The sequence below is a fragment of the Manis javanica genome, chromosome 13 (genome assembly GCF_040802235.1).
Source record: "Manis javanica isolate MJ-LG chromosome 13, MJ_LKY, whole genome shotgun sequence".
NCBI classification, from domain to species: domain Eukaryota; kingdom Metazoa; phylum Chordata; class Mammalia; order Pholidota; family Manidae; genus Manis; species Manis javanica.
The window spans coordinates 68155300-68168839 of NC_133168.1; the positions used below are offsets into that span (position 1 = coordinate 68155300).

Consider the following 13540-nt stretch of genomic DNA (forward strand, 5'->3'; position numbering starts at 1 on the left):
TTGTGATTATGTTGAAGCTGAAACTATTAGAGAGGAAAAAAAGATGTACATTTGAACTGAGTAGTTTGGTAGTCCTTAAGCCTTCCAGTCTCCTTGAGAATGAGCATTTAACAAGGTAGTGTCTACACTACGTTATGAATGAAACTGTGCTTCTAACAAAAACATCGCTAGGTCCAAAGGGTTTGAATATGGGTATAATCTAGTTAAACTCTGCACATGACCAGTAATTGCAGGGACTTATTTTAGTGAAGTGTCTGCATAGATTCCAGCACACAGTTTTTTAGCAGTCCTACTTTCATGAACATAGTCCTCCTGAATCTTAAAGGAGAGATACTGCAGTGATGTTTTATATTCAGAAATCTCTATAAAATCATTTTTATGAATCAAGAAAGATCTTGGAATCTGAATCTCATGCTGCTACGTAGGAAATGTTTCTATTATTAGAGCTAAGCCCGCAATCAGCAATCTATAATGATTTCAACTATTCTTAGATGACTGCTCCATCTTGATTTCAAAAGACTTGTACATGAGCACCCTAACTGCTTTTAGACACCTTGGGCTATATTTTTAATAAATCTAATGAACAAAATTTCAACTACAGATTTCTGTTTGTATTAGCTATGTGTATAGAATCATGTGATTATGGCTTTCAGTTTAGAAAAAGACTAAGAAACTTACAGTATTTCATTGAACTGATAAGTCCTTGGGTTAAAAAAATCAAGTGAAAGAATTTCCCTGTTTACCTAAAGGCACTTGAAGACATCAAGAAAAATATTATGTCATCACTGGATGTCCAATTAAATAATACTGCAGCCTCAAATGTATACCTGGATGTGGCTAATGTTCTTTTCAGTACAGGTAATGTAAGCTATGTTATACTGCAAGTTTTCAAATGAAATACAAGTTCAAATAGATGTTCAAAATCAAAGTAGCTTCCTTTCTAATCAACTGGAAGTTTTACTGTTTCCATACTTTGGTGGATGATATTCAATATAAAGTTCTCAAAGCTTTAACTCATAATTTCCTTTAAATTAATGATTTAACAAATTTTAAAGTTTAGGCAAACATACATTAATTTCAAGGTGTTAACAGTATTAAGTAAAAGCAAATTTTACACTTTTAAATCCATTTTAGAAATCATGTCCTATGCCTTAGGAATAATATGTGTCGGTGGTTTACCACCAAACAGCCTTTAAAAAAGAAACGTTCAGTGATGTCATTTTGAGGAACATTGGTCATCTCATGTTTATCCTGCCCAAAATTTTTTTACATATTTTATACATAACAAGATACCACAGGCCAAACTGTTCTTTCTTTTTAGATAAACAAATATTAAGGGTTTAAAATAGATCTTTAAAGTTAATTTTTGGCAATAGTATATTAACCAGCGACAATTTGAATATTGAGGCACTATAACCAAGCTCTGTGAGCTTCTTGGAGATGGAGACACTTGGTCTATATCTATGTAATTAGGCTTATAATCTACACAACCAAAATATCTCCTCTTCCCTCTAACTGGTGACAGAAGAATAACACAGTAAAACATTTATTTTAAATATTGGTTCTTTTCTGAGATTCCCTCCCCAATGTATGAAGGCCACAGAATTGAATAGATATGGCTTTCTCGTGAACAGAATCAGTTTATGATGCAAAAATCACATCCCTTTTAGTTTTCTGTTCTGTTATAGATGTTGGTTCTGTACTGGTGATACTTTTTTTGAATTGTGAGTTGCTTCCTCAAAACATGCTGAAGTACACAGACACTTTGAGATTTTAAAAGAATGTTTTGAATACAATATACAGGAAAAACAGTATGCAACTTTATCTCAGAGAAGAAAGTTTACGACTTGTCAAGCACATACTCTTCTTCAAGCGTGTCTTCTAATTTTTTGACTTGCTCTTTGATTGACTTGGCCTGTTGCTGAAGCAGCTGCTTATTCTTGGGCCCAAGTGGTATATCTGCAGCTTCCTTCACAAGATTTTCAGCCTGGACTGCAATTCCTTCTGTTCGTTTAGAAAACTCCTAAAAGGGGACATAATTGTTAGGAATACAACGATTAAACTCTGCCCTCAAATAATCTGCATACACTGCAAAATCTTCTCCAGAATAGATGGATGGATGGATGGATTCATACATGTATGAATATTAGCATATATTTGCAGCAATAAAATGGACTTACTCTCATTATGACTAGAATAGACACCTTGCTAAATTATTTTCATTTTATATGTACAACAGATATTTACCTTCATAGTTACCCAACAGTTCTCACAAAAATGTCTCTCCATTGTTTCCTGGTGTAGGATTATTGCTTAGAATTCTCAGCTGCATTGTAATAATTAACTTATCCACAAATACGTTAGTTTGTTACATGCCAGCTCAGGCAATGACCAATAGTGGTTGACTTTCTCAATCAGAGAGATAATAAATTTCTAGGCCAATGAATGTAAATATTTGTTTATTTAACTGAAGAATATCTTAGTCAATAAAGAGTATCACTGATCTTTACTATAAAGAAACGTTTTGCTAGTTTTCTAAAAAGAGCTATAATCTGATCTTAATATGATTAAATCTTATTTACTATGTATCCATATACATCATGATAGAAAGAAGGTAAGATTTAAACCAATTAAACCAGGACTAGAATCCTGGATTTACTAGTAACTGGTTGTTTGACTTTGGCAAATTATTTTTTAGGCCCTTTCATATAAAGTGCAGATAATAATGGTTTTCTTATATGGTTACTGTTAGTTTTTCATTAGCAATTTCATTTTTAAGTGCCTGGCACTCTGGTAGGTACCTATTATCGCTTTTATATCCCTCACATAAATCTGAGAACAAAATAGTTTATGAAATTCACACACTGCTTCTCAATAAAAGTGAAACTATTTTAATTCAAAAATTAATTTAATATATTAGAGGCACTGGTAAATTTTAGCAATTACCTGAATTTTATCAGGTAATATATTGAATGCTGAATTAGAAAGATAAACTCAGAGATAATCCTGGGTGAAAAAAAAGGAACTTAGCATCTCATTTCTTTGCAGGTAAGAGAATCTCACAGAAGTGTAAATTTTGATTATGAAGTCCCTTCTCCTAAACAGATAATGCAGAGCATCTCCCAGAATTATTACATAACTCCATATGTAATAGATTACATAATAATATTGTATTTTCATGTTTGAAAGACTTGATGTCCTCATAGAAATATCAATATTACTATAAGAAGTACTTGGCAATTTGAGAGAATAAAACAAGTATGGCTTCCTCACACTAGAGAGATTTATAATATTCTAAAATATGGTATTTGCTAATGTCACAACACTAAATTCTGTGGTTATAAGAACCCACAACTGCTATCTTTGAACTTAAAGTAATCGTAGATTCAATTGTGAAGACTGTGAATAGCAGCAAAATATCAGAATCCCAGAATTTCTTCCCAGAAACCGAGAAAAAAACACGGAGAAAGTAGAGTTATGTTTGAAACACTTTCATAAATTCAATCAAAGAGGCTTTTGTGGGAGTTTCATACAGGGAAAGCACAATGCAGAGGAATTCAAAGAACAGAATGATGGTGATAAAAATCAGATTAGGCAAAAATAGAACAAGATTATAAGGCTTTATCTCTAAATTCTAGGAGGAAGACATGAGTGGGGCAGCAGGAGAGTGGGCCCCAGCATCAGATGGGTCTGGAGTTGAAACCAGTCTCTATCCTTCACTAGCTGTGTAACTGAGTCACATAACTGAATTGTCACTTTCTCATCAGTGACACCTCTTGTAAAGATTGAAGATGATATTGAAGTGAACACCCTACAACACAGGTGGAAAGTACTAGAGTTCCTTAGTACAACCATTCAAAAACTACAACTGGAATGAAGGCTGGACATACAATGTCAAGTGAGCAAAGAAGTAGAGAGCAATTATTCCACATTACATGTGCTTGTGGAGCAGCAGACATAAACACTTAATAAAGGGGTTCAGTTTTTTAATGAGAACATAATACAGTGGCTAAGGGTGTGGGCTCTGGACTCAGATCTCTTAGATTTGAACCCCAACCTTGCCAGTTAGTAATCCTGAGATCTTAGTTAAGTACATAAACAACTTTGTACCTTATATTTCCTCATTTTTGAAACAGGATTAATACTAGTAACTATTTCTCAGGATTGCTTTGGGAATTGAGGAAAATGATAAAACATCAAGTGATTAAACCAGCATATGGTATATGTGCAAAAAATGTTAGTTCATACTATCAAAAATGTCCCAAAGTATACAAGAATTTTGGCTAAGAAGAATTTTAATAATAAGATTAAAAACTTTACATTTGTTAACTTACAAAACTGCATAGCTGATAAACTAATTCAAAGGGATTAGAGCCACAGGGTATCAGAAACCCCAGATCAAACCTGGGTGGGACACCTGTATGATAATTAAACCAATAAACATGTTTGTATTTATAAAGGACACCTGATATATGTTTACTATATAACATACTTAGAATAAAAAATTAAAAATAATATTCTATTTAAATGACTGAAAAAACATCACATAGAATTGAAAGATTCTGTGGCCTTATAAAACTTCAAATTTGAAGGCTTTTGAGATTACAGCCTTAGTTCACCAAGCACACCTACTAAGAATTATCTCTGGGATGTCCTACCGAAACCTCAAACTCACTACATCCAAGACTGAATTGGTCATCTTTCCCCACTGACAGCTAATCCTTCAAGTTTCATCTCACTCCTATTGCCTCTGTCAGGCTCAGAACCTTAGGTACCAGCTACTTTTTCTTTACTCTCTGTCTCTTGCATCTATCCCTATTGCCATCCCATTACCCTAATTCATGCCCATGTTAATGCACACACACCTTCTAAATGGATCCCATGACTCTAGGTCTTACACCCTTTCAATTTTCTAAGTCTGCTTAGAAACAATTCCTAAAGTACAGTTCTAATCATGTGATCATTGATTCCTTTCTTAAAACCTTCAAAGACTCCATGTTGCCTAGAAAGGAATGCTTTAAGCCTTCAACAGTCCATAATATGACCCAATTTTCCTTTGCAACTGTACTTCCATTTCTTTGCTTTACAGCACAGAATCCCCACTTTTGTATTTCATGCCATTTCCCATTACCAGAATGTACATTTCCACCCAAATTCTGCTTTTCTATGTCTTATATGCCCTTTAAGTTTCAGTTAAAAATATCACTGCCTTCAGAAAGATTTTTTCCTAATGTATCCACCTTTTAGGGAACTCATCATTTCCCACTTTAGCATAAAATTTCTGTTAGTTCTTGATGCTTAAACCTTATTGTTTTCATTCCCCAAAGCAACTTGACTAGTGTGTTGAAGAGTAGATAATCAATGAACAGTAAGTATTGATTAAGTGAATAATTACAGCAATTAATAAAGGAACAGGAACACGGTTTTCCTTCAAAATAGCGAGTACCAAGGGACTAATTGGTCTTACTGATATACCTTTGTCTGTTCCAATTCTGAAGATAAGCTTTCCAAACTGCTAAAACTCAAGAAGCGTTCGTGGCTCGAACCTGTTTGAAAAAGGTATCTGACCACTGTCTCTTTGTTTGTTTCAAATCTCTCCCATTTTCTTAATGTGACCTAAATTTGAAAAAATAAACACATCACGTTATTAATTATCAAAGAGTGTCACAAAATACTGTTCTCATGTCCCTTCATTAGGCTGTCAACTTCCAGTGAACTCTGCTCACATTTCACAGTTACACTGATTAAAAATGATTCTAACGTTTTCTACAAGAATTTCCTTTTTAAGCCTCCATTCGTCTACAAAAGGAGGATGTGTGGACTAGAATTCTAAGTTTTCTCACTGCTGTGAAGTCCCAGGGACCTGAAGATATTTAAGTATAGGTAAGGCACAAAGGAAAAGAAAGCCTGCCAGTATTTCTCCAAAAAATAAAGTATGAGAGGGAGAGAGAGAAAGGAGAAGGGGGAGAGAAGGGAGGGGAGTGGGCAGGGAGCAGGGGGCAAACATTCGAGATCTTTGTTTTTGAGGGGATGTGTCAAGATCTCAATGAAGTATAAATCTATGGCTGCTGGACTGTCCAGAAAAATAAAATGATCCAATGCAAATTTCCGAATTCAGGTGAGTGTGGATTTGGATTTAAGTCCTGGCTTTATTATTGATCATTGCTCTGTGACTTTAGGTAAAGCCCTCAAACTCTTTCTTTTTAAGTTTCCACACTTGCAAAATGTGCTAATTACAGTATCCACCTCATACAGCTGATGTGATGATTAAAAGACATAGTGCATGTAAATATTTTATACCATGCTGGAGCATCAAAGGCAGAAATACTCATTTGCTCCGGCTAGAAGATGAAACCCGTGACCTGGAAGTTAACACGGCCCATGACGTCCTGTCTCCAACCTGGATGCGACGTTCCTGCCTCTCCCTGCTGTGCTCCATGCTCTCCAGGCTGCTCTCCAGCTTCCGCAGCTCCTCTCGGCCCTGGCTGGGCAGCCCGCCGGCTCCCGGCCGCGTCTGCGCAATCTGCTGCTGCAGGTCCCTTTTCTTCGCAGAGATCCTCTTTGTCTTTTGCTGGAAGCATTTATTTGTTTTAACAGATGGATATACATGTTACTAAGTGACTACGCAGGAACATAAACACCCACTCTTTAATAGAGGTACAGAAAGGTGCAATTAACAGCAGGATAGGTCCAAATTATATTTTAAAGTTAACATGAGCATTAACAGACTGTGTTAGTCAAAGATGGACATTATTTATAAATATTTTGTTTTTAAACAGTAAACAATATCGTTAATTTGGTCTTGGTATTTTCTTTGTGTACAAATTTAGACATTTAGCATGTTGTGCAATACTCCAGGAGGAATTTGGCAAAACTATTCATTTGACATGATTCTCTTCAAAGAATTATTTTCTGCCTACAAACACAAAGTTGCAATTCCAATTTGTAAAAATTATTTATATTGTAGAAATGCTAATACCTTACTATTAATTATTTAATTCCTTCATATATTCAGAATGATTTATCTGCTGAGATGCTTGGGAAAAGTTATGACTTAACATGAACTTTTTATTGAAATTATAATGTACAAATGGAATAGTATGCAAATCTCAAGTATACAGCTAGAGTTTTCACAAAGTAAAAACATGCATATACCATGCACTTTTCCCAAGAAATGTGAAGTTTTAAAATATTAATGTAAATATCAACAATCTCATATTTCTCTGACTTAAATTGAAACCCAAACACCACTTTTACAATGAGTGAGAACACTGTAACACCAAGCATTAATTTTTTTATACTCATAGCCTTTGAATACTACAAAGCCTAGAAGATGGTATTTTACGTATACTTTTAATGCAACTTCTATTTTTATATATTACTACATATAAAATTAGCTAGCATTTTGCTATGCATTGTTAGCTAGAATCTTGTCATTAAAATTTTTTATTCGAATAATACTTCTACTTTGCATTGAGTTTGACAAGTTGATTAAAATTGTTATCAATAGGTTTTTCTTTACTTTCAATTCTACTAGTAATAAGAGCATACACTCCTGAAAATCTTGTTACTTCCTATAAGTTATTCCCAAACTAGAATGTATTCAAAGCCATAAATTGAAAAGCAAGAATTTAACATAACGGCAGAAAACTAGGGATCGCAAATATGAAGCAATTTTTCTTTCTGCTTTCCTGCTCTGTTATAAAAAGGACAATTTAGCAAGTTTTATGAGGTTTTCATAGCTCAATCAACTTGCCTTCCACAATATTCCTTGAACTTGCGGATATCATCAGATCATTAAGGTTGAGAACTTACCAGGCAGGATTTTCTGAAATATTTAATATTTAACAGAGAGTCCAATTTCTTCTAACCTTTCAGCTGTGTTCCTTCCTGCACCCACCCTTTGACTGCACCCAGGGGAGATAGTCTCCATCTCTCTGATTCTGTCAGTAACTAAGCAACTTAGCATAAATGCACGGTAGTTAAGTGCCATTCTACCTGGTGATGAAGAAGTAACTGCTGTGCTTCGAACAGATTTTCAGTGTCCAAGATTTTCTCGGCTTGCTCCTGGACTTCTTGAGAGCCAGAAATTAAGTCTTCAAGGGAACTTTTGACAATTTCTTTGTACTGGACACAGTCTCCAAAGTTGCTTAACATCTTTTCAACCTAGATTTTTATGAACAAAATTGTAACCATATACTCATGTAATCTTAAATATTTTAAGAATATGGGTAAAGTCTATCTCAATAACATGAAATATATACACAGATCTCTAATTTTTATTCTTTGTTTTTGAAGCTTATTTAATTATTATTAAACTGCACAGTCATTTATGGGACTTGCAAGCCTCATTTGATACGGTGCTCCGTGCCACACTAAAAACCCCCTCAGTCTGGCAATCAAGGAAGAGTAACAGAACTGTGTATATTGTCTCCTGTACCCTTTAGTTACAATTTCATGACTAAAATTCAATTACAAATTACAAAAGTGTGTTTTAAGAAAGTTGAGTCCATGCTATTTAAAGTAAATAAGGAAAAAGTTTGTGGAGAGGGGGAAAAAAAGCATTTGTTGAAAATGCACTTCCATGTTTCTACAAAAAACATCAATAAAATTTTTAATTTTGTTGTTCTTTAGTGGATTCTTTTCTTTGGCATTTTCCTGAATTTCCAGCTTTCTCTTCTGGTTCTGCTTCATTTATTTGAGTTTCAGCAGCATCTTTTGTTTTCAGTCAATTTTCTCCATCTTCCTAAGATAATCATTTTTACATTTAACTTGGAGCCCACTGTTCTCCAAACAAGCTGCAGAGGGACCCCATGGAAACCACAAACTCCAGCTCTCAGTATATCACAGCTCCGCTGAAATCAGTGACTCTTCATTACATATTGCCAATCTACCCACAGTCTCTTTTTCTTACACTGGACAATTGCAAACATTTTGTGTTCCACAATAATTTAAATGCTAAGCAGGTTAAAATCAAAGGATGGACTGAATGCGTCAACCCATCTTTTTATATGAATCTTTATGTCAACAGAATGTTTGTTTTTCTCCATTCCTCTCCTTTTGCTTTCACTAAGTGATTAATTAAGTGATGAAGTAACAAACCAGGGTATGAATATAAATTATACAGTAGTTTAAGATTGATAACTGTGTTGGGAATTAATATCTTTATTTGTTAGAGGTAGATGGTTGCTACAAGTCCCATGGGTAGTGTCATGAGGGTACTTGGAAGATAAAGCAATTAAATGGCCTTGATAAAATGGTCATTCAGGGAGACTAGTAGTTTCTCATTTTAAAGGCTGTCAAAGTGTTCTTGTTTGTGTGTGTGTGCGTAACAAAACATATTATAAATTAATCTCCCACTATCACTACTTGTTAGATCGTGGATCAGAGATCACCTGCATATGTATTTACTTTTTTATTGTCATCCTTTTACCCTACCTTCTTGACCAAAGAGAGAGTAGTGAAGGATAATGTCAGAATTTCAGTCAAAGTATGGTGGTGGCACATTGCTATAAAAGATGGATAATCAAACGATTGAGAGGGTTTGTGTTCCAAAATTTGATTAATCCTATCGTTATTTTCAATTTGCCAAAAATTCTTAAGAAAACTATCTTATATATCAAAATTCTCCCATGCTATTGAAATCATAAGCAGTTCAGAATATGTTTGGCTTATGCAAATTCACCACTAAAATCTATATGGATTAAAAACATAAGTGGTTAAGTGAACAAACTGTTAGACTGGGGACATCTATAGAAAATTCCAGATCATCAGAATCAGAGAATTTAAGTCATCCAGTTGATCATTTTCCCATGCAAGTTTAGAAATGATTTCAAGAAATAATGAAAACTATTCTACTTTACATCCTTATATTATCTTCCCACACACAAATTCACCAGTAATTACATGACAAACTGGTCAGTAAAAATATTTTCACCAAGGGCCAAAAGTGCTTTTATGTATAGTATTGCATTCAGTCCTTGACACTACCTTTTTGGGTAATTTTAGCCCTGTTTTACAAGTAAGGCAATCAAGACACAGAAATGTTAAATGACAAGCTCAAGATGACACAAGAAGTGGAGTTTCAGAGTTAAACTTTAACCCTGGATTTGTCTGACTCTCAAGCCTCTGTGATATACATTAAACTGACCATGACATAATACTTTTACTAAGAGTCAGAAGTGTGGTTCTGATAAGCTTTGTATACAATACAAATTCTTAAGCGGAACTAACATATCCAACAATGGCACAGACCACAATTCAAACATCCTACTCATCCATCTTCCCTACATACCTTTATATAAATAAGCATCTAAATTATTCTGTTCCAACTATACTTTCTTTGTAAAATTACTTGTTAAACTACAAACATAAAAAGAACCTTCCAGATTCCTTACCCAGAATTTATAGAGTGTGAGTAAATGGTATGTACCTCTGACAACAAAGTTAGGAGAGCTTTGAAGGAACTAGATAACTTTGCCAGCTCATCTCCTTGCTGTTGGGCTTCATTCTCAGATGAAACTTCAATCAAAATTTTAAGCCTGGATTTTAGCCAGCTGAGCATCTCGCCTTTTTTGGTAACACCATTTCTGATCTCCTGGAATGAAAGAACATTTTGATGAAGAATACCATAGTGAATCAATTTGTTCACATCTTTAACAAAAACCTCCAAGGGCTAGAAAGAAATGTTTCCCCAATGCCAATACCAAATGTGTAAACTCAATACTCTCTATACCAAAAAATTACCTTCATATTAGATGGTTAGATATTTGCTGATGTTTCCTTGATCATAACAGAGATGCTTCTAAAAGCCCTGTAGAAGAATGCGTGACCCCCAAATTAGGAATTATAACATATAATTTGATACCTTATTGTCTGGAAGCTGGAAGGAACATGGTATTTTTTGGGAGAAAATATCAAAAGAGTCCTTTTTTTAAGTAAGCTCATTTCTTTTATTGAAGAATTCACTTGTTGCATATTATTCTGAATGCCCTAAAGTTAATGTAAAGATGCCCTTATGTTCACTCACATTTTATGCCTCATTTTTATTAGTTTTTGGGAGTCAATCCCACTAGATAGTGAGAATGCACAAAGAGGATCACAGCTCTGAGCCTAGAAGGGAGGCTTCACTGGCTGAGACTAGGCCAGAAGGCCTCTGGGACCTCAACCCTGGCGGAGCCGGGGACTGACAGAATGGTGAGTGGGGCAGCCTCTTCCTCCTACACGCACTCAGGGGAGCATGAGGGCAGGGGCCTCCCACTCTCGGGCTGCTGCAGGGGGTCTTACAGGGCAAATGCCTGCCAGCAGAAATGGTTGCTCCCAAGCAGTGATCTCTTCATTTTAAAGTATGAATTGTCATTTTTTTTTATGTGTGTGTGTGTGTGTGTGCTGTAACAGCAAATATAGGCATAGCACAATACTATTGGAATCTGTAGCATTTAAGGGGATTATAAAATTAATGGAAAAAAGTAGAACTCAAAGGATAGGAATAGAAAGGAAATATATTCTCATTAATAGGAGCTATGTGACTTGCAAGCGTTCAGAATGCTGAAAGATACACCATTTCATAATAGCGTGTGCCTGCAAAACACCAGGATCCGGGCTGAGAGGGAGAGGGTTGCTGTGCGCCACTTACAGCACGCAAACCAAGCTTCTGTCGCCCTGGCTGGATTTACACAGCTGATTCGACTCAGACTGAATGTGACACAGAAATGATGCACAAAGACCTTGCCCAATTTCCTCATTTTCTGTGACCTGGCTTTTGGATGGCTGAATATGTATAAAAACATGTAATGTTCTTGTTTTCCATCCCAATTCTTTAATCTCCACTGTGTTGTAAGCCCATGCATACAACATCCATAAGGGATTCCCATTAGCTAAAGGCACCTTAGAGGCACCACTGAGCATTGAATCTCAAAGCTAACAGTGAGTCCGTGGAAAAACTGCCTAGAGTTTTCCAGAGTAACAAGAGGAGACTAATTTTTAAGCAAGTTAATTTCTTGTAGAAAGAAGAAAACATAGTTAGATTGTTTATCATTTCTCTTTTTAATTAATGGAAACTTTAGAGTAACAAAAAAGGCATAGGACCTACCTCTACAGTGCGTCCAACCTCTCCATGGTTGGTAGCATTGATCACCTCACTCTTAATTCTCATCAGTTGCATCTCCTTTGCAGATATCCAAGATAAGAACTCAGAAATTCTGAAGTAACACAAGTATTTTCTTATGAAAGGGAGAAAATATCTCAAAGGTTGGAATACATTTTCTATATAAGTTTATTCATGGAAACGTGCTTCCGCCTGCCTCTAACTGAAAACCATTCTTTTTTATTAAATAAAGCATTTCTGTACAGGAGCACGGGCAAGACCATACAATCTGATTCTCATTATTGTGTAAGATGAAACATATATTTCTTCCTTTGCAATGCTCCCTGAATGAACAGAATCAGGATGGATTATATCTTCTCTGGGAACATTCCAAGACTACCTGTTCATGTAGTCCTTCCACTTGTCTGGGTCTTCCGCCAGCCTCGCATGGGTGCTGTCGATGGCAGCTCTGAGCTCTCTGAGAGTCACCTGACATGTCTCAGGTGTGCTCCTTACTGGGTCCCGGACTGGGAGTTTCAGGCACAGGTCTTCAATGAGCTGTAATCTTTTCTCACAAAGATGATGAGGACCTTTGTCACTGAAGAAAATCTAATGAGCAACAAATGTTGATATAAGCCCTGTGATATTCCATACTGTACTTTCATGTTTTCACAGAAGTCCCATGTCATCTAAGAGTAGACAGTAACTAAGCTATTTAGCATTTTCAGACCCAAATGAAAGCATCAGTTCTATCCTTTACCTAATGGTATGTATGCCTTTGCATGCCTGCCCTCAGCAGGTGTGAGACTTACCCTGTGCTCTCTAATAATCTTTTCACTGCCTTCCTGGGGTACCAGCTTGGTTTCTCGATCCAGCTCCATTCTGCATTCTTCTACAGAAGCTAAGAATCTATTCTTTTCCACCTCAATCTTCAGATGAAGCAGATGATACGGGGCTTCTCCTTGAAGGTCCTACATTCCACAGGTAAGATGTGGAAAAATATGACACCATTCCTGATGAGGTACATTTCCAATGAAAGCGACAAAGCCCAAATATTCTTTTAGGACCCGTCGATTTAATCACTGTTGTCTGCACCCGGCCTCTTGCTTTGTACTTTTCCCAGGACTGCGATCACAGTGAATCCTTCCAGCCTGCTGTGGGGTCAGGCGTTCTCACAGTGATCCTTCTATTTGATATTTACAGTAGTCCCACACAGTTTCAGTGTTCCTATTTTACAGGTTAGAGTATTGAGGCTTGGGGGTAAGTAGAAAGGCTAGATTGGGATCTAAACTTAAATCACAGACTGATTCACACACCCTCTTCCCAGCACGTGCCCCTTTTAACTTTGCCAACAGCCCTGTGAGTTAGGAAGAACATTTATTATACTCACTACACAAAGGGGAATTCAGAGAGACCTTATTAGTAAAAAAGCTAGGATTAAACAGCCCACGCCTC

The 13540-nt window shown here is 36.0% G+C and overlaps 1 protein-coding gene across 13 annotated transcripts in view; it reads right to left on the bottom strand.

Annotated features, from left to right (window-relative positions):
- Positions 1–13540, bottom strand: part of SYNE1 (spectrin repeat containing nuclear envelope protein 1) — a 418491-nt gene that overhangs the window by 251438 nt on the left and 153513 nt on the right. For all 13 annotated transcript variants that reach the window (XM_073219768.1, XM_073219776.1, XM_073219775.1 and 10 more), the window contains 8 exons: positions 12898–13056; positions 12486–12694; positions 12092–12200; positions 10433–10597; positions 7999–8166; positions 6401–6571; positions 5476–5616; positions 1863–2023 (listed from right to left, as the gene is read on the bottom strand). In XM_073219768.1, the coding sequence (XP_073075869.1) occupies positions 1863–2023; positions 5476–5616; positions 6401–6571; positions 7999–8166; positions 10433–10597; positions 12092–12200; positions 12486–12694; positions 12898–13056 (1283 nt within the window). The remainder of the gene's footprint in view (positions 1–1862; positions 2024–5475; positions 5617–6400; positions 6572–7998; positions 8167–10432; positions 10598–12091; positions 12201–12485; positions 12695–12897; positions 13057–13540) is intronic.